General features: G+C 37.6%; 1 protein-coding gene across 2 annotated transcripts in view; it reads right to left on the bottom strand.

Moving 5' to 3' along the window:
* Positions 1 to 844: 844 nt before the first annotated feature.
* The window catches only part of Smarcad1 (SWI/SNF-related, matrix-associated actin-dependent regulator of chromatin, subfamily a, containing DEAD/H box 1), a 70,996-nt gene continuing 50,539 nt past the window's right edge, over positions 845 to 21,301 (bottom strand). For both annotated transcript variants that reach the window (XM_052719174.1, XM_052719175.1), the window contains exons 11-24: positions 18,872 to 18,962; positions 16,391 to 16,490; positions 15,395 to 15,454; positions 15,224 to 15,299; positions 13,399 to 13,534; positions 12,708 to 12,845; positions 9,795 to 9,890; positions 9,585 to 9,702; positions 9,148 to 9,269; positions 7,653 to 7,841; positions 6,906 to 7,024; positions 5,706 to 5,888; positions 4,538 to 4,647; positions 845 to 2,108 (exon numbers count right to left, since the gene is read on the bottom strand). In XM_052719174.1, the coding sequence (XP_052575134.1) occupies positions 2,047 to 2,108; positions 4,538 to 4,647; positions 5,706 to 5,888; positions 6,906 to 7,024; positions 7,653 to 7,841; positions 9,148 to 9,269; positions 9,585 to 9,702; positions 9,795 to 9,890; positions 12,708 to 12,845; positions 13,399 to 13,534; positions 15,224 to 15,299; positions 15,395 to 15,454; positions 16,391 to 16,490; positions 18,872 to 18,962 (1,600 nt within the window). In that variant the 3' untranslated portion in view covers positions 845 to 2,046. The remainder of the gene's footprint in view (positions 2,109 to 4,537; positions 4,648 to 5,705; positions 5,889 to 6,905; positions 7,025 to 7,652; positions 7,842 to 9,147; positions 9,270 to 9,584; positions 9,703 to 9,794; positions 9,891 to 12,707; positions 12,846 to 13,398; positions 13,535 to 15,223; positions 15,300 to 15,394; positions 15,455 to 16,390; positions 16,491 to 18,871; positions 18,963 to 21,301) is intronic.

The following is a 21,301-nucleotide window of genomic DNA, read 5'->3' as shown; positions in this document are numbered from 1 at the left end:
GCATTGGTGGCACATGTCTTTAATCCCAGCACTCTAGAGGCAGAGGCAGATGGATCCCTGAGGTCAAAGCCAGCCTGGTCTACAGAGTGAGTTTCAGGACAGCCAGGGCTACACAGAGAAATCCTGTCTAGAAAAACCAAAACCAAGCCAATAAAATGCCTACCTCAGTTGGTGATGATATTAAGACCTTGTGGCTTTTGTATGCTCTCTGTACATAATGGGCTGTGATATTTAATGGCACCAGTCCAATGAAGCAACATCTAAGGATTCATTCTAAGTAACAAATCCCAATTTATTGCCAAGCAATATCTTCAACACAGGACGATCCCATTTCTGCTCAATATATATACTTCTATGGGGAAGGATTGAAAGAAGGTTAGAAACTTTACAAAGGTTGTGAAATACAACAATGATCACAAATATTTTTATTAAGCCCGAGACATAATAACAGAATATTACAGGGAGACTCCAACTACATTTCATTAGAAGAAATATGACTATAACACAACAAAAGAGTCTACTGTGGGAGATACATTCATACAGAAAAGTTAAGAAATTTACCGTGGCTTTAAGAGGTATGTTTCCCAACAACTTGCTAAGTGACCTGGGTACTGTGATCAGGAGGTAGCACGGACACCTGCGGATTCCTGGTAGCCCTGTAGTGCTGATATATCTGATATATTCATACAGCATCAAAACTATATCTACTAAGTCAGGAGTTCCGAGTCTTGGGTACCTAAAAAAAAAAGCACTGTAAGATCCTATCAGCCTTCTAACAGCTTACCTAGCACCTTAGCAGTCAGGACGTCTTGAAAAGTATGAGCTCCAATAATTAAGAAATCTCTCATTTATAAATAAGTTTATTTATAATGATATTTACATAATAAAAACAAAACACATAAAACTCACAAGTTGTACAAAGAATCTGGTGTATAATAAAAACAGCAATATAGACTGACAGGCAAAATGTAAAGGAACAGTTAATAAAGCCTGAAATATCATACAGACAGTTTTACTCCTAAATTTCATCTTGTCACCCACACTGATCCGGAATTGAACAATGGCTTCTCTTCAGTGGTCTTGTATTGGAAAAACTGGGAAATTATATTTTGGTAAGAATTTATAATGACCTATTTCTACACAGTACCCAGTGCTGCCTTCGTGTGAAGTCACGTGCAGTCTCCTTTGAAGTGAGGAACTTGAAGTTAACCTGTTCTGCTGGCCTAGAAGAGCGTCCCCAGCACTTGCCGGTCTGTGCGTGGAAGCAGGAAGTATGTGGAGAACTGCAGCAGAAGTGACTGGGCAACAGCAAGAGAAGCAAAAGCGGGAGAGGAAAGAGATGGCAGCACACACCAGAGCAGGCAGTTAGTGAGCACACACGTGCAGAAAGCAAACGAGGAGGAATGAGCCACAGCACAGGAAGGAGAAAGGCTTCAGTTACTACCCACTGGAAAACAACTCAGTGCCTAGCCAAACAAATGTGTCTTAACACAAGTAGGAAGAGGACCTGGGGATGTTAGTAGATGGAATGCCACCTTTCGATTCAGGCTAAGTTCTTACTGACATTGGTGAACATCTGCTTCAAATAGCAATAAAATGAAGGCTAAACAACCTATACTGCTTCATTCTTTAACATAATAAAAACTTCAAATGAGACAGGCAAAAACAAGACATAAGCATTGTCAAATAAGGCACATGTAAATCTACACACATTATCCAGTGAAAGACAATATATATATATATTTGGAGGTAGAAATAATTACAAAAATACTGACATTTCTAAAGCATTAGCATATTTGTTACAAACAATCACCAACTAATCCCCATTCAGAAAACTGCTTTGTAAAATGATGATTCAACATCTTCAGGATGTGAATATCTGGAGAATCCAGTTAGTGGCAAAAAGCTGTCCATACTATGAGAAATGCAACATGAAATTATAAAAAGTTACAAATGCTCATAAACCCCATGGTCACTGTGATGTGAATGTCCTTGAGTGCACCAAGTTGATATTTCCTCATCAATCGGGACTTCTGAGTTCTCCCTTCACAGGCCCATTGACGTTTTTAGTAATGTGGCTATATCTGCTGGCATATTCCCTTCATCAGCTGCAGGTCAGAAAATGATGTGAAACATTACACAGAAATATCCAGGCTTCTAAGACACACTTTCTTTTTTTTTGTGAGTTCCTACCTATAACTCATTCCCAGTTTGTTTCAGTGCCATCTCATTAAAAACCTGCCCTTAGGGGTTGGGGATTTAGCTCAGTGGTAGAGCGCTTGCCTAGCAAGCACAAGGCCCTGGGTTCGGTCCTCAGCTCAAAAAAAAAAAAAAAAAAAAAAAAAAAAAAAACACACCAACTTGCCCTAACCATGCAACTGAGTTATTCATTTCCTAATTACTGGCAACAGCATAGCTGTGAAGTCACAAATATTTCTGATGTGTGCAGCAGCCATAAACTACAAATGACTTTATGAGTTACACAACTGAAATGAAGCACAATGACTCACTTCTCTCACAAAATTACAAGAGCACTTTCACCTGCAGTATTCTCTGGTAAAAGACACAAATGTGCAGGGCACAGAACACCAGACACACCCTTCAGGAGTTCCTGGATCCCCTTCCCTCCAAGCTTATTCAACAGACCTGAAGACAGTCCATGGCACCAAGTTTTAATACTTGTCCTAAACTAACTGGTACCACCCTAAAGAAATGCAAGGAGAGCAAAGCGTGTCTTTTCAGGGTAAAGATACTACAGACAGAATCAAAGTAACATCTAAAGGGTAAACTTTAGTAGGACCCTGGTTTCAAAAGAAAGTAACTATAAAAATATTATAAGGGTGCTGGCAAGAGATGGCTCAGCATTTAAGAGCACTGGCTGCTCTTCCAAAGGACCTGGGTTCAATTCCAAGCACCCACATAATGGCTTAAAACTCCAGTTCCAGAGGATCTGACGCCCTCTTCTGGCCTCAGTGTAAACTGCACAAAAGCAGTGTACAACATACATGCAGGCAACACACACACACACACACACACACACACACACACACACACACACACTCACACACTCATAACAAAGTAAATAAATCTCATTAAAAAATATATTACAAGGGCAACTGGGAGAAATCTCAGTAGGAAATGTGATTATATCTGAAAATCACTTGTTTGCAACAACTCAGAAAGTGTTTGTCTAAAATCCTGAGTGCTGGAGGAGAGAGAGTAAGCACAGACTGTACCCATCAAAGCTGTCAGTCAGTGAGCTTTCCTTCATACCATCTTTCCAGCATTTTTATATCTGTATTAAAAGTTCAAAAGTGTAATTAACCAGTTGCTTTAAAAAAGAATCCCACAATTTTTATCATAAAGCAACGGTTCTCCACTTAATACAACTAGAAGGCTTGTTGAATTAGACTACAGAGTACCATCACCACAGTTCCTAAGCAGGTAAGTGCAATAGAGAATTTGGAAATCTGCATTTCAAACTGGCAGGTGCTCAGGTAATACATGTAACTGCAGAATCTGAGCCCAAGACCAGCTCTAGAGAAACAGACAAAGAGGAATCATGCTTTAACCATGCTGTCAATACACACACTCATCTACAATTATGCCTTCATTCACAGGGCAAAAGAACTCCCCGTGAGAGGAAGGAAGGAATACACATACTCTAGGCCCAGTGTCAGCACATCTTTATAAAAATGAAAGCAGGCCACAGCTAAAGATACAATTATTACAGTTGAAAGTAAAAAGGATAACATTGTATCCTTAGCTTTATGGGCAAGAAATAAAGCATCTCCTGCAAACAACAACAAACAGGTAAACACCTTTCACAGAACAAAGGAAACACACAGGGGAGGAGGGCTGTGAGCTCCCCAATGCACTTGGATGAACTCATGAGCTTAAGAAGGACTCTCAACAACTGAGCCACCTTTCCAGCCCCATTTGCACATTTCTATCTCTTCAGTTTTAAGTTATGTGACTATACTACTCACTAAAAATTATACACAAGAAACATTTAAACTTAAAAAACTTAAAATTATCTTTTTTAACAGTGGCATAGAAAGGAGTCATTTACTTGAGGTTTCTAAGGCCCAAGTAATTCAATCTGAAAAATGACATTAAAAATTTTAAGTGTATTTTATTGTACTCTATTTTGATAAATATTTACTAGTAAAAATAAAATGATCTAAGTATTAGGGCTCTTAAAGTTACTTACACTATAAAATATGTTTTTAACCTTTTGAGTTGATAATGTTACTCATTTAGTAGACAAATCATAAAATTGTGAATGAAGCTATAGATCAAACTTGATTTTATTTTGGGGATATTATGGTGTCCATTATACGGATGGAAGAGACAGACGTTTTCAAAATCAAGGTGTTTTTATCAATTCTGGCAAAAGAAATCTTAGTTACTGTTATACTTGACATAAGTATGCACATCTTTTCCTATTTTGTCCTCCAAATCATACAAACTAGTTAAGATCTCTGGTAATCTATACCTTAATAAATATCAGCATTTCTGCTTACAAACAGCTTACCTTCATCTATTGTGGTCATATCTTGTTCTAGTTTCAACTTCTGTTGGTTAATTTTTAGCATGGACTCTTCAATGGTTCCTTGGCTTATTAATTTAATAACTAATACTTCTCTAAAAATAAACACATGACATGTCCATAGGTCACTAAAGTTATTTAGATAAATATTTCTAACAGTTCAACAAGAAATAATAAGAACAGTAAGTAAATGACTCTGACAGTTAGAATAAGAATGGCCCCCATACGTTCATATATTTGCATGCTGAGTCACAACCACGGAGCGGTACTATTTAAAAGGACTAGAAGACCTAAGAGGTGTGGCTTTGGAGGAAGTGTGTCACAGGGGTAGGTTTGAAGTTTCAAAAGCCCATACCAGGCCCAGTGTCTCTCTGCCTATGGACCAGGATGTAGAACTTTCCAGTACCACTCCAGCACCCATGTCTACCATCCCACCCGCCATGCTCCCCATCATCACAACAATGGATCAAGCCTCTAAAACTGTAAGCAAGACCCTAATTAAATGCTTTCTTTTATAAGAGTTCCCTTGGTCATGGTGCCTCTTCACAGCAATAGGACAGTGAATAAGACAAACCCATAATTAACTTCTTTTATTCAAACTACTTGAGACTGGCATTTAGAAGTATTAAAACATCCAGACATCCATCCTTTCCTACTGATCCAAGAGAACAGAAAAATATGTGTGCTTTGAGAATTACTGATAAAACCTCATTACAATGGAACTGGAGATAGTTTGGTGATGGAGCGTTTGCTAGACAAGCATGATTGCCTTATTATATTTTTCTGGTTTATTTTTAGCTCAGGTCTCTATGGAGCCCAAGCTCACCAAGAACTTGCTCTGTAGGGTCAGGGTGTCTGGCCTGAACCTTGTAGCAATCTGATTTAGCCTCTCAAGTGATGCACTTATAGGCTACCACTACTGATAATATATGTCTCGTAAACTGTAGAACTAATTGGGATGGAGGTAGGAGGCTAATTTAATTACTAGAAAATGAGTGAGTACACAGTACTTTACATAATGGATAGCATCAATGTATGTTGATTAAAAAACAAAACCTAAAGACAGAGTATCCAGCACACATTCTGTACTAATTATTCTGTACTAATCAAGCCAGCATTTGATGAAGACCAAATTTTAACTGACAATACTTACTTAGTCTGCCCAACTCTATGGCACCTGTCTTCTGCTTGTTTGTCATTGTATGGATTGCAATCAATGTCATGAAGTATGACAACATTTGCTGAAGTCAGATTTATTCCTAATCCACCAGCTTTGGTTGACAAGAGAAATACAAAGATATCCATATCTGTATTAAACTCATCAATTAGATGAATCCTATAAGACAAATGGATTAGGTTCAATTTCACTAAATGGTAAATATGTAGAACTGAAAACAATCACTTCACATGGAAAGCAAACCTAGGGGCCATACATACATTTTCTTCCCATTACATCTACTTTCTTCTGTCCTATGTCTGAAGGACCCTCTCATTTCAGTTCAACCATTCCATTTGATTGATTGAAATACTATTTTATTTTTTGGGTACTTTGGATTTGGCTAAAGAATACTCAACCAGTCTAACTTTCTCAGCAGTCTGACAGCTACCAGTAGACAGCAATACACCAGATGAACCAAGAACTGCATGATCTAATGGCATCCCAGGATTTGTTTGCCATGACTTTGACTGTTAACACTAACACGGGGGAAAAATTCACTCTAGCTGATAAAAATAAACCAAGATACAAATGCCACTTAAACAGACTAGAAAAATTATTCTACTTTCTTCATTTTTTAAAAAACCTGTAAAAATTGGTTTGGGGGTTTGTTTGTTTTTTGGGGGGTTAGGAGGGGTTGAGGGTGGGCACAGGGGCTAGGCTGGCCTCAAATGTTAGATCCTCCTGCCAAACAAGAACTTTTATTTTTAAAAGTTTAATAAACCTTCAAAATATGAAAAATCTGAGCTTAAAATAATGTTGATTAAACAGTAAGATGCCTTAAACATGAATAGTTTTTACAGGGGAAAAAATCAGGGCTGAGGCCATGGCTTGGTTACAGAGTGTTTGCCTAGCACGTGAAATGCCCGGGGTTTAATCCCTAACACTGTAAAAATAAAAATACATATAAGGGGAAATTATGAAAAGCACACAATTCTCACAGTTTTCCAGAATATACTTGTATATAATTCTGGAAAAAAAAAATTAAAGGAAAACAAGACACACACACACACATACCCCATAACAATTTGAAATAACACAGCCTGAAACTAACTTATAACGAGAAATTTCTATGATGCTCTCTCCATTAAAAATGCTAGCAGGTGCACAAATGTGGTTTCAGACAGTAATACCAACCTTTCTGAAATCTGAGTCTTTCCATCTAATCGGAGGTACCGATGTTGATGATGCTTTAAGAGAACCTCTAATATATCCAGCATCATGGTGAACTGGCTGAATAATACAACTCTATCACCCTGTGGAAATACATTTACGGATTAGAAACAGGAAAGTAAAACCATTACACTACCCAAAGCCTTGAGGTCTACAAAATAAGGAGTTCTTTAAAGAGCCTTTTGGCAACTTTGCAGAAAATTCTTCATGATAAAATTATTTAGTGTTCATTAATTTTTTTAAAGTAAAAATCAAATGATACCAAGGATAAATGTATTTTTTTCCTTGTATATGGATAAATTCACATTACTTCTGAACTTCCGTAACTGAAGTTTTAACTGTCAGGTTTTAAGTTGAAGGCTTGATTATTATCTCCTTTTTATAATGAAACAGCATCATTCAACGAGCCCAGCTACATAATCACTATTTGGACATTAACACTGAAAATTTAAGCTATTTCATACAAATTGCAGTATCATTTGAAGAAACCAGTTACCTTTGAAATAATTAATATTTAAAAAATTAACACATATGTGATTTAATCTGACTTTTATATTCTCTCTGAAGTTCTACAGAAAGAAAGATATGTAAAGCAAATATTCTAAACACGAAACTGCCTGGGACAACAACAAAGGAGAGTCATTCTTTCTAATGCTCTCTGCTTCCAAACTTCAGCTGGGCAGATACAGAGACAGCCATCCTTTTAAATACCTTCTGTTTCAACTCAGACAAGATGCATCCTAAGGCTCGGAATTTCCCAGAATCTAAGATCAAATCCATGTCTAACTGGTAATTATTAATGTGTCGATACTGTTTACAAAGTACATGTAGTTCAAAGTCTGTCATAACTTCCATGTCTTCAAAGATCAGGTCAGGGTTAGCCTCACAATGTGTAGGTTCCTTTTTAAAATGAAACACAACAAAACATAATTTATAATATGATGAGAATAATTTAATAGGAACATTCCACATTTGAAAAAATACCCAAACCAGACAACATTTTAGTACAACAGATTAAGAATAAGAAATGAGTATTAATTTGGGGTATCATTCGTAACTTATCTAGAGATAGTATGTTCAAACACAGAGGAAAAAAATTTTTCCTTGTATTTGTCTGAACAATTCTTATTAAGATAACCATTACTGCCGGGCGGTAGTGGTGCATGCCTTTAATCTCAGCACTTGGGAGACAGAGCCAGGCAGATCTCTGCGAGTTCGAGGCCAGCCTGGTCTACAGAGTGAGATCCAGGAAACTACATGGAGAAATCCTGTCTCAAAAAACCAAAACATTACTAACATATAAAAAACACCCTTTGCTCTTACTATATAAATAATTATTCCACAATTTGGAATTTAAAATTGAATAAAAAAATTCAAAATAACCCTGGTAAAGTTATCTAGAGGTTTACAGGAAACAAGAGTAGTATCATGATGAATGCTAACTAAAAATGAGTCAAAGTAACACAGGCAGAGAGTCCATTATAGGAATTCTTCGTATTTTTTGTGTTTAAAATGTTCCATAAGTTTAAAATATCAAAATAATTAAAAGACAACTCGTTGCATTCAACACAGATTTGTCTACAAAAAAAATAAGGAGATAAGAAAGAATGAGTCTAAAATAAAGACTAAACTGACAAGAAGAAAAACACAACAAAGGAATAACAAAGTGGAGAAAATAAATGGGGAAACTGTCCCATTAACCAGGACACATATCTGAGGGATCTTTTAGCTTGGTTTAGTTCTCTTTTATAAAACTTAAAAATGTGTTTTATGAAAGCCTAGCTGAGAAATTAGCAAACTTTTCTCATAAAGGGCCAGGGGTCAATTGGTAAATACTAAGTATTTTGGGCTTGGTAGGTATACTATTCTGCCCCTACAGTGAGAAACCCTAAGAGAACAACACAGATAAATGGGCATGCTTGTGTTTTAACAAGAAGAGTTATTGGCCCAGTTTGCTGACTCTAGGCCTAATTGTATGCCCTTTCTCTTTTGTCCCTCAAATTATCTTTGCTTATAAAATGTATTAAAGGATAGGGCTATAGTATGGATGATGAAGAGCTTGGGAAGCATGTGCGAGTCCTGCAATGGTTCAAAGGTGAATATGCCCAATGTTTCAGTAGCCTGACTCTCAGCATAAGACCATCCTAAACATTTCCCAGTGTTATCAGCAAAGCTCAGTGAGAGTATAGCATAAGCCCTTCCTTACCTTCAGCATTAGCTGAGACATCTCCTTCAGCTTCTCAGGTGTATAATACTGACGATGTAATAAAGGGTGATTGGCCATTTTCCTCAATTGCATCATGACGTTGCACATTTCTGTGTTTTTTTCTGTGATCCAAAGAATATACATTTAAAAAAAGAAATCAAAGTGATAGAGAACTATTACTAAAGTCTACCTCAATATTTCTTTAAGTAGGCAATGGTTGTAGACACCCAGCACTCAGGAGGCAGAGGCAGGCAGATCTCTGTGTTTGAGGCCAGCCTGGTCTACAGAGCTAGTTCTAGGATAGCCAGGGCTACCCTGTCTTGAAAAAGAAAAGACAACTTCTTCAAATCCCAGTTGACTTTTTAAAAAGATAACCCTAATTACCACAGGCCCTAGTCTAAGGTCACTTTCCCATACGTTGTGGAAGTCAGATGTACCTAGGTTATTGATAGACTTCTTCAGTCTATTGAAAAGGCCCCAGTAGAGCTGCTCCTGCTTCTCTGACATTGCACACAGCTCAATCTGATCCTTCTTAGGAGGCAGCTGCTTGAGAACCTGGGAAAGGAAAATCACTTCATGATTTTTCTAAGAAAACAGAATTCATAAGAAAATAATTACATCCCCAAAACACGGAGATAAAGAATTACCTCCTCCTTCACTCTTCTGAGAATAAAGGGCTTTATGATTTGCTTTGCGTGTGCTATTCTCTCCTTCTCGTAGATGCTCTGCTCATCTACTGGTTTCTAAGCAAAACAAAAACATCCTTTAAATCATCACAACAATCCCATATTACAATATGCATAATCTGCAGACCCTCGAATCACAGATGGGAATGCACATTTGACTGTCTGGGCTTCTCCCCCACGTAGTAGTATGGGTCAAATTCATGGCCTTGGATAAGACAGGCAGGGTGCTTTACACTGAGCTATTGTCTGGGCCCAGAAAGTCACTTTTAAATTCTGAGTTGTAATCTATTTAAAGCTCCATATATATTTGGAGGTTTCATGGTATATTATCATGTATTTTACTGAAGTAATAAATCTGAACCAGACTAGTTGATATTTAGACCCAATCATTCAATTCAGTCACTGACTGAATAAATCAGATGAGTGTACACGTTTAGAGGGAGAACGGGGGGGACGACAACAAACCCATGTCTTTGTAAAAAAGAAAAAAAAAGTCTTTCCCAAAGTCAATATAATGTGATGCAAATCACAGGAATTAAAAACAGGGACAGTACCCAGTCAAAGCTGGTGCTTTTAAAGAATTACACAGTAGCCAGGCGGTGTTGGCGCACACCTTTAATCCCAGCACTCAGGAGGCAGAGCCAGGCAGATCTCTGTGAGTTCGAGGTTAGCCTAGTCTACAGAGTGAGATCCAGGACAGGAACCAAAACTACACAGAGAAACCCTGTCTCGGGGGGAAAAAAATTACACAGTAAAGCTTTATGTGAAGGGTCCTCTAGACTAATAACTTAGAGCTGGAAGAGTAGTTCATGAAATCTTCCAGTCTATTTCTACAGTTGCACATCAAATGGGAGCAATTAATCAGTAAACATCAAACAGATAGATGATATGCAGAACAATCCATAGAAACAATCTTATAAAAAAAACAATACAGATCTTGAGTCTAGCAGAAATGGTGCTCCAGCTCCGTGGAGAGGTACCAAGTGCTGGTGGGCACTAGGACCAGTGGTCCAGAGATAAGCCAGGTTTATAGGAACAGACTAGCTCATAGAGTCCTGGACACGTAGCAATGGTTAGTGCACATCGCAGTGGAAAGATTAGTGTGGCCCTCAGCCTAACAAGTGCACAGCTTTGAACAAGACACTCACATCACCCCCTGCAAAGCTGACAGGCCATCCTGGAAGACGGAATAAAAAGAGTGTAAGAGTCAGATGATGGGAATGAGGGCCATGAAATGCTGTCCTATGGGCAGAGCATGGCCATGACACTCATGAACTCACAGCAATGGAGACAGACTGCCTAGGGACCTGCAAGAGACAGAGCCCCTAAATATTTAGTCACAGATGGGAGCAGGGGTCATTAGGCCTGGTCCAGAGGAGCTAATAGTAGTCAGAGCTGCTGGGGAAATCAAAGTCACTGCATTCATGCTATAGACACTGGTGAGTTATCCATGCTCCAGTAGATATAGATTTGGTTAAGCCCAGTGGGTTGCCAAGTAAACAGTAGATATGAAAGTGGGATTGGCACTTGGTGAGAAGAGGGTAGCAGATGGAGGTAAGGGGTTAAGAGAGGGCTGGGGGATGAATATGACGAGAATGCACTATAAACATGTATGAAATTATCAAAGAGTAAATTAATAATAGTAAAACAATAAGGTGGAGAACAACAGAGGAAGATAACTCATGTCAACCTATGGCTTGAACATGCACATGCACAAACAGAAAAGTCAAAGATGGCCATCTTAAGGATCTCAGGGGTGGGGTGTTCTCTCAAGCTTCAAGCAAGATGCTCAAGAATGAAGCTGCTTAGATAAGGTCACCACTCAGCTCAAAGCAAAGAACTGGAAGCCCCTGACTCCAGTTAACTCTCTTTGCTCTGCAGCAGGTGGAAAAGAAGAGTCATGGAATGAAGCAGTAAAATGGAGCTTGCTGCACAAAGCACTGGGCATCTTCACATGCTCGTATTCTCTATTAAGATTTAACAATTTAATAATGATAGTTTCTGTAGTCATGGACCACAAGAGATTCTTATGAAATGCATCTAAGTCTGAGAACACACTATTTTCCCTCTCATCAGACTATACATGGTAGACTTATAGATCTAAAGGGATGTTATGAAGTCACTTGGTTAGTATCAGGCTTCTGGGTAAGACCTCTAGGCTCTACTCCCAGAAGCCTCTGGCTTCCCAAGACAGTGCCTAGGCAGACAAGATATCTGGGTATCTGAAAATCCTAAACTCAAAGCTCTAGCTTTGGAAAGACCAGTCACCCTCTCCAAGATGGAGGACTTTTCTGGTTTAGGTATTAAGTACTAGATTTCAATCTTTGTCTTTTAGTTGATAGTATTATACAAGTTTTTTTTGTCTTAATAATGGTATTTTGAAAAAAAATTGGTATTTTGATAATGATAACTGTGTAAGATATTAAAATTCATAGAAGCCGAGCCGGGCAGTGGTGTCACACGCCTTTAATCCCAGCACTTGGGAGGCAGAGCCAGGAGGATCTCTGTGAGTTGAAGGCCAGCCTGGGCTACAGAGTGAGTTGCGGGAAAGGCACAAAGCTACACAGAAAAACCCTGTGGGGGTGGGGGTGGGGGGATGATTAGTAGAAGCCGAATAAAGGATATACAAGTAAAAAAAAAAAAGACATATTTACTCAGCTTGTTAGGATACTGAAAACTCAAAACTCCTGAATACTGGTCATAGAATTGATCATTATTTTCCTCCACACTGTGGTGGATATATTTATACAGAGGTATACCAAGTACTTCAGCTCATGTGATAGCACGTGTGCCATGGAAACAAGAATAAAAGACAAGAGTCAAGAGTCTAGAACACCACCTTCACAGTTGGGGAAAACAAACATGCATGCTCACCGTTTTCGAAGAAAACATCCTTCGGATTTCACTGGTGCTGCTACTAAACATGTGTGGCATAACAAAATTCAGCAATGACATGAGCTCTAGCAGATTGTTCTGCACAGGTGTACCCGTGAGCAGTAAACGGTTACTGGCCTGAGAATGAAGACAAAACTCCGATTAGTGTTCTTGAAGCATCTCTCCCTCCCTTCTTGTCTACCTTGTCCAGCAGAGAACACAAGAAAATTATAATCACTAGCAGTTTTACGTTCCGTGTAGACGAGAGGTGAGATACTGATGTCAGTTACTAACATCGGCTGTACTTCAGGCAGAATGTGAAACTGCTGGTCATGTTTGGAACAGAGCAATGTCTATGAGGTGGTGAAAGAAAAACCATACTTGATATGTAGAGCCTGTTGTACAAACTGAAGCTCATGTGCAACACAGAACTAAGAGGTTGTGTCGGGTTTTGGTTTTTAGTTTTGGTTTTCTTTACATTTTTAAAGAATTACTGAAGAAAAAGAAACAGAAAACAAGTACATGACAGTGGCCACAGGGCCCACCAAGCAAGAAGACCCTTAAAGACAAAGCATGCTGGTTCCTTGATATAAAACTGTGTGTGTGTGTGTGTGTATGCGCTCGCATGTGCGTGCACACGACGTTAGGAAAGGTAAATTTTATCACAACCACTTATAAAGCACATTCTCACATTAATTGTCATTAGGTGCTGGTATCGGATAGAGCCCATATTCTTCAGCATATGGCCTTCATCAAAAATTGCGTAATTCAGTTTCAGACGTCGAAAGAGACTGCGATCATCAGAACTGCTGATTGCACAATTATACCTGGGGCCAAAGAAAATGAGTTGTTTCAGATTATACCATTTAGAGGCTTAGAGTTTATTAGGATACAATGTAAAGTGAGTTTTAAAAACATTTTTCTTAAAAATGTATTTAATTACATTTATTTATTGTTGGTTATGTAATTACATTTTTGCCACCAAAGGCATAGGTGTAGACATCATGTTCTTTCCTTCCTCACATTGTCAGGTCCACGGACAATTGTCTTACCTACTAAACCATCTCACTGGCCTCTAAATTATTTTCTTTTGACATTCTGAATAGTTCTAACAAGACAGTAATAAAACAGTCAGCTCTCAAGTACCAATGTATTTTTACTGAATATTTATATATGTGTAACCCAAATTATGCAGTATTAACCAAAAAGGAAATTGAAATGTCACAATATTAGACAACTCTGACACACTTGGGAAGCAGCAAATTTGCGAATAATTTAGAAATAATCTAGCACTGCTGTATACTTTGCCCCCAAATTTTTTCCAAGAAGCAGAGTAATAGAAGAGGGTCAAAGAACTACCAGTCAACACCCAAGACTAGATACAGGGTCTTTTGACTTAAGAAAAAAATGATAAATCTCTTCAAAGGGGGTGGGTTGCAGAGACAGCTCAGCAGTTAAGAGCACTTCTTGCTCTTGAACAGAGGACCTGGGTTCAGTTCCTAACACCTATACTGGCAGCTCATAGCTGCATGTAAATACAGATCCAGGGGATCTGAAACCCTCTTTCGGTCTCTGCTGACAACTGTAGGCAAGTGGTGCATATACACACACTTAGGCACATATGCTCATACATGAAATACCTTAAATCCTTAAAAAGGAAAAAAAGGACATTTTGGACAAACTCAACAATGGACTCCTGTAGAAGATGGCAGTAATAAAAATTTAAATGCCCTATAAAAATATTAAGCTTTCCACCACATATTTACACTCATAGTTCTAAGCACATAGTGACTATTTAGATATGTTGAAACTGGCTGTGGTGCCAGCCTGACATCTCAGGACCTGGGGGAAAGGCAGGAGGCAAAAGGATCCAGAGTTCAAGGATGTACTCAGCTACATGAAATGAAGACCAGCCCACCTAAATGAGACTACCCAACTCAAAAAGGTGAAAGAAACAAACAAAAGGAATTAGTTTCTTTGTATTCCTTATTCTGCCCAAATTCAGATTTTTCATTTGGAGTAGATTTCATTATATTTATTATCTACACTTATTTACAAGTTACAAATATAAATTACTGGTATGGGATCTCAAATTTTATCTTAAGCTTAACTGAGTTTTGTTATGCTCTCAATTAAATGAACAAAAATTTTACCCCCAATTTTTTTAGTGAGCTAGCAAAACCAAACAAACTCAAACAAAAAGCCTTACACAATAAATTTAAAAGGAAGTGCCTTCATTGTTAGCATAAATCACTCTATCACTTCTGCTGCACAGTCCCAGCATAAACTAACTTACACATTACTATTACAAGGTATTTTTCTAGCTGAGCATGGTGGTACATGCCTTTAATCCCAGTACTTGGGAGGCAGAGGCAGGCAAGTTGGAATTCAGCTTAATCTACATAAAATTCCAGGCTAGCCAGGACTGCATAAGGAGACCCTGCCTTTAAAAAAAAAAAAAAGGACTATACAAATTCTCTCCACCTCCCCAAATTTTCTTCGTAACAATTACTCACGTTGTAACAATTACATTGTAATCTTCATATTTATTATGGATGTTGAATCTAATTTGTTTACGTTCTTCTTGAGAACCTAGAATTTTAAAAGGAAGCATACTTTGATTGTATTTGTGTTTAATTATATATTTTAATTTTGAAGAATTTTAAGATGAAAACCAAGTGACTTACCATAGTAACAGAGCACATTTAAAGTAGGACACCACAAGTTAACTTCTCTTAGCCAGTTATCTATAAAACACAAGAGATGATTTGAATCTGCTCTTATAGGATTTCTATTTATGAAGTCAATTTTGCTTTGACAACAGCACTATGAATATTACCCCTCAGGATTAAAATGAGAGATTCTGAAGCGGCACCAAGGTCAGGGGAAGGAGCAGAAAACAACTTCAGTGAAGTGATAATTCCAACTCAGGGAGAGATGGTCCTTACTTTATACTTATATGCACAAAACACTCTCACCCCAACTTGTACATTCAATTAATTCAGAAAGAATAGATTAATTACTTAAGTAGGAATTAAATTACATACTAATAGATTCAAATATTTTTTTAAAGTTGGGCAGGGTAGTAATGCCAGTTATTCAGGAGCTAAGCCAGAAGGATCACCCTAGTCCAAGAGTTCATGGAAACATGGATAGACAACATAATAAGAGTTCCTTTCAACCCCCATCCTCTAAAATTGTATCATGCTTTTATTTTTTGCATTTGGCTATTTTTTGTTCCCCCCACACAGACCTTGTGTAGCCAAGGCTGACCTCAAACTCACTACACATATGAAGATGACCTTGAACCCCAATATTTCTAACTCTATTTCCAAGTACTTAAGATTACAGGTGTGTGCCACCATACCCCACTCCTCTAACACTAAAAAGTAATTTATAAGTATTATGAAACCAAAATAAATGACCATGTCAAGTTCTTTGAAAATATTGTTAATGAACCCAATCTCTCCTCCCTCCTTCTCCCCCACCTCTCTCTCTCTCTCTCTCTCTCTCTCTCTCTCTCTCTCTCTCTCTCTCTCACACGCACACACACACACACACACACACACACACACACACACACACGTATAAAAAGGAGAAAGTATATTCATCACCATAATCACCACATATACACACTAATATAAACCATCATGAAACAAAGAGCTGTCCCCGTATTTACAAACCTATGGTGGAGGCTGGAACAACAATCAAATGAGGCCCTTTATTACCCTCCTGAAAAAGGTATGCCAGGAATGCAATGGCTTGAATGGTTTTTCCTAGGCCCTAAAATTAAAAGTTTAAAAGACAATATATGAAAATTTAGAGTGAATGAAAATAAATAATTGAAAGAATAAAAGCAAAAGTAGTATTTCTGGGCAGGATTAATTTTTCCTTTTCCCATAATCCACATCTGAGAATTTCTACAAAGTTCTTAGCCCTCAAATGAGTTGAGTAGAACCTACAAATGATTCTATAACTTATTTTAATGAGCAGCATGGATGATGGATCTTAACAGTTGGTTTATACATGACACACATTTAATAGGAAAGAATTTTGCATTGTATTAGAAGGAGATTAATTTCTGATTATTATGGGCCCAGGACTGTGACCTAGATAGACTGAGCTACATTTCATAAATAGAGCAAAACATATACTTAACTCTATTGCTCTGCAACTGCACTCTTAAGGATAGATAAGAAGACCATGTTACATGGCAGTTAAAAAGAAAACAAACTCTGACATAATGGTAGCAGATGAACCCCAGCAGCATCATGTTGTACTGAATGAGCCAGACAGAATGACTGTACAGTGTAGCCTGAGGTCAGCCTCTAGTGACAGGTTTCAGAACTGAGGCATAGAGCTGGGCTTGGTGGATCACATCTGTAATCCCAGCCAACTGGGAGGCTGAGGCAAGATGATCTACGTCAATTTAAGAACAAACAGCTTGGGCTATAATACAGAGTTCCAGGCTGGCTTGGGAAATAGTGTTAAACCCTACTTCAAAACAAAAATAAGGCACAACATAAAAGGTCACTGAACTAGCACTTCAAGAGAACTAAGTAGCACCAACCAACTGTTGGAGTCCTAACACTCAAGGATACAATATTCAGAGGACTGGCCGTAGGAAGAGGTTTAAGGTAAATGCAGTCTTGAAGGTGGTGTCCTAATCCACTCAAAATGATGTTCTTTTAAGAAGAAAGAGACCAAGGATTGGCACAAAGAGGCAAGGACATCTGAGGACACAGAAACAATGTCAATGCTTGCAAGATAAGAAGAGAGGCCTTAAAAGAAGCCAAGCCTGCTAGCACCTTCATGTTAGTTTCTAGACTCCAGAGCTGTGGAAAACAAACTTGTATGGTATGATCATGGTATTTTTGTTTTGACAAACTTAAATATCAGACAACTTACAAATTTGTGCCTTATGGATAAAACTCCACATCATATGTTTTTTGATACCAAATATAATCTGAATATAGAAATGAAATATTTTTATTACTATTAGTTCTGAAAGATTATGTCATCTGGTAAGAACTCGATAGCCCATGGAAGGCAAGGCTAACATTCAATGTCCAGGCCTGATTCCAAAGTTCATTTATACAACTGTCAGGCTCTTTACAATTGATGTTTGTAAGCATTTTGAAATGTCTCAGACATTACTTACTTTTATACTGAATAAATAGCATCTTTAGTAAGTATAAAGTGACAGTGTGAGGCTGGGCGGTGGTGGTACATGTCTTTAATCCCAACACTCGAGAGGCAAGGGCAGGTGAATCTCTGTGAGTTCGAGGCCAGTCTGGTCTACAGAGCAAGTTCCAGGACAGGCTCCAAAGTTACACAGAGAAACCCTGTCTCACCCCCAACCCCCCCTCAAAAAAGGTGATAGTGAGAATATGCATTACTACATTTATTCATTTTTGAGACTCCAATGCACGACATGATTTAATGTACTCAGTGTTTATTCACCGGACACAACCTTTTCTTTGTTTGCTTGCCTTTTTTGTGATAGGGTTTGCGCGTAGCCCATGCTGGCCTCAAACTTGAAATCCTCCAGCCTTTGTCTCCCAAGTGCTGCAGGCAACACAGCCAGCATATAACTCACGTACAATAAATACTTTTTACAAGTACAGCTGAAGGAAGGTGGCGGTCATATCAAAATAACAGTTAAGGTCATATATGACAATAATTGAACTAGTGGTTGTAACAAATTTTATGAGTTTAGCTCAAAGCAATTGTAATTTGGGGAAAAATAACTTGGAAAGACATTTAATAAAATTACAAGGACACTGAAATGATTTTGCTGATATTGTCATGTAATGTTTACTTTGATATATAATCATAACCAGAAAGACAAGCTTCTCTCGATTGTGGAGGAGTGAGGCTAAAACTACAGCAATAAAAACAAAGAAAGGTAAGAGAGTGTAAGGTCCTGAAATAAGAGCAGTGAAAACTATAATGCCAATGGAGGGCTAGGATTGGCTCAGTGGTAGGATGCTTGCCTAACAATGCCCTGGGTCTCAAAGCTCCACAAAAACAACCGGGCAACCAAAGAACAATAAAAACCATAAGAAAGCAAAACAGCAGCAAGAGAAGATGCCATGTTTTAAATGCCAACATATTTTTAATGACATGTTGAATCACAAATTCTACTAATGGTATATACTTACCATTTCATCTGCCAAAATGCCATTGAGACCTTGTTTATGCACCAGTGCCAGCCAATTCAAACCAACCTTCTGATAGGGCTTGAGGGACAAACTGATAAGAAAAAACAAATATTACAGATTTATACTTTTATTAATTTTCTACACTAATGTAGAAATTTCTATATTATAAAATTTTCTGACATTTGAGTTATAATGAATATACACACAAAAAATACCCAGAACTATCTAAATGAGTCTTACCTTTTAGCCTGATTCTTACAAGCTATGTACATTTTAAGAAAGCAAATCTAAAACATAATCTACAATAATTTTAAAATCTCATAAAAATGTACTAAAGTTTGACATTTATTTCTTTTGGCAGTACAAATTACATAAAACATTTTTATATTTGGTCAAATCATAATACCACCAAGTTACTGAATTTCATAAATGATCAGAATATTAACTATGATAATACATTATAAAATTCATACATGTTCTAGAAAAGTAGATTGGATTATAATGACTGGACTTTTAGAAAACTAAAGAACTTAAAAGTTTTGGAACTAAAGGCAGAAACAAAATTTGTTCTTTTGCCAGGTTGCTTAATAATGGCTTTATGTAGTTCCAGAGTAACATATATGCACATATACATATATTTACATATATAAATTTGTTAAGCATTGATGAATACTGAAGTAATATGCAAGTGTTTTTAACTTGGAAATGCATCAACAAATTAATCCCTAAGAATAATTTTGTTTAGACAGCAATAATGGATGAAAACACTTTCCTAAACGTTTAAAATATTAAACTAAAATTGTTAATAGTCATTTTACTGAAAATCTACTATGTAATGAACACATGTCATTTTTCAGATGTCACTTTATTAACTTTTTAAGAATGTTATAAAGTAGCTATTGTCATGGTTTTTCAGATGGAAAAAAGATGAGACTCAGGAATCTGGGGCTGGACAACTACAAATGTAAAGTCTCAGATTTTAATTTGGGAAGTCATACTCAATCTAAAGCCTACTCTCATACACAGGAGGACAGCACTCACCACACATCAATGTGAAAGCCTATAAAAAAAATCCCCAGCTTTTACTCTGCCTCCTTAGTTTCTCCTACATACATTCTGTCTACATACAGAAAAGAGGTCTAGACATAAGCTGTGGCATGTAAGTGGCTATGGGGTTAAAGTCTGAAACCAAACATCTTTTATTCCAGTGAAGTGAGGTTCAAAGTCCTCCACCTTAAACGTGAATCTATGTCTCAGCCTTGGGGGTTGCAATACATAAAAACATTATCAGCATTTCTAAAGCCATCATAGTTATTTGCCCGCCTTATAAAAAAAACATACCAATGTTACTCTGTGCTCCTACAGAGGCAATGAGCCTACCCATGCAGCACCATTGCCTTGAGAAGTGTGACAAGACTTTCCCGAGGCCCCAGGATTCAATCAGACCTAATCTAAAGCCCACCTTTCTTAATAACTTTTTTTTTTTATGTGTACAGGTGTTTGTCTGTGTATGTCTTTGCACCACATGAACTTCTGGTGCCTGGAGAACAGAACTCAAGTTGTAGGTGGTTTGTAAGTTGTTCAATGTGCTGGAAACTGAACACAGGTCTTCTGCAAAAGCAGCATGTGCTCTTAAGTGCTGAGGCACTTCTCTAGCCCCAAAGCCCACCCTTTAACTATGAAATAACAAAACCCAAAAGCTTTTGCTGACCAATCCTATGGTCAAGTTAATACCTAATTCTCTATTATGTTTGAGTCCTTACTGATGCATTCTTTAGTCATCATATACATACAAAGTTGACATTTCATGGAAAAAAATTTTCGTAAGGGAGGAGAATTATAACATTTAAAAATATAACTGAGGGCTACCATAACACTCCAACACACAACCTATCAGAAAAAAAACAAGGAATAGTCTTCAACCCAAATTACAAGTTTTCATCACTAATATAGGTTTAAAAGGTCCGTCAAAATGCTTATATACCAATTTTTAAATGTGGTAAGTGAAAAGCATCAACTACACAGAAATGCCCATTCAAGGAATATTGACTTATTTACAATCACAAGGAAGCCTAAGGTACCTGGATTAGCATTTGACTAAATAGCTTTATCAAATTGGAGTATTTGTTTCAAAAATACATACTCACACATAAGTGTACATGCATATGCTCTTTGGCTACTTTTGTCTAAATCACATGACTGTGTTGCTTAGTATGACATAATTGCTGCCTGATACAGATCCTTTCTCCAGAACACCAATGGACCAACATGAAAGGATCAATGAAGACATAGGTAGGTTTAAAAAAGAAAATTTAAACTACATTTACTGGATGGAGATACGGCTCAATTGTTAAAGAGTGCTTACCTAGCATGGATGAGGCTCTGGGTCAGATCCCCAGTACCACTTTAAAAAGGGGGGGGGGGGGCACT

The sequence above is a fragment of the Peromyscus californicus genome, unplaced genomic scaffold (genome assembly GCF_007827085.1).
Source record: "Peromyscus californicus insignis strain IS unplaced genomic scaffold, ASM782708v3 Scaffold_6__1_contigs__length_162567912, whole genome shotgun sequence".
In the NCBI taxonomy this organism is placed as follows: domain Eukaryota; kingdom Metazoa; phylum Chordata; class Mammalia; order Rodentia; family Cricetidae; genus Peromyscus; species Peromyscus californicus.
Note: the sequence above shows the minus strand (reverse complement) of the source record. Positions and strands in the feature narration are given on the sequence as shown.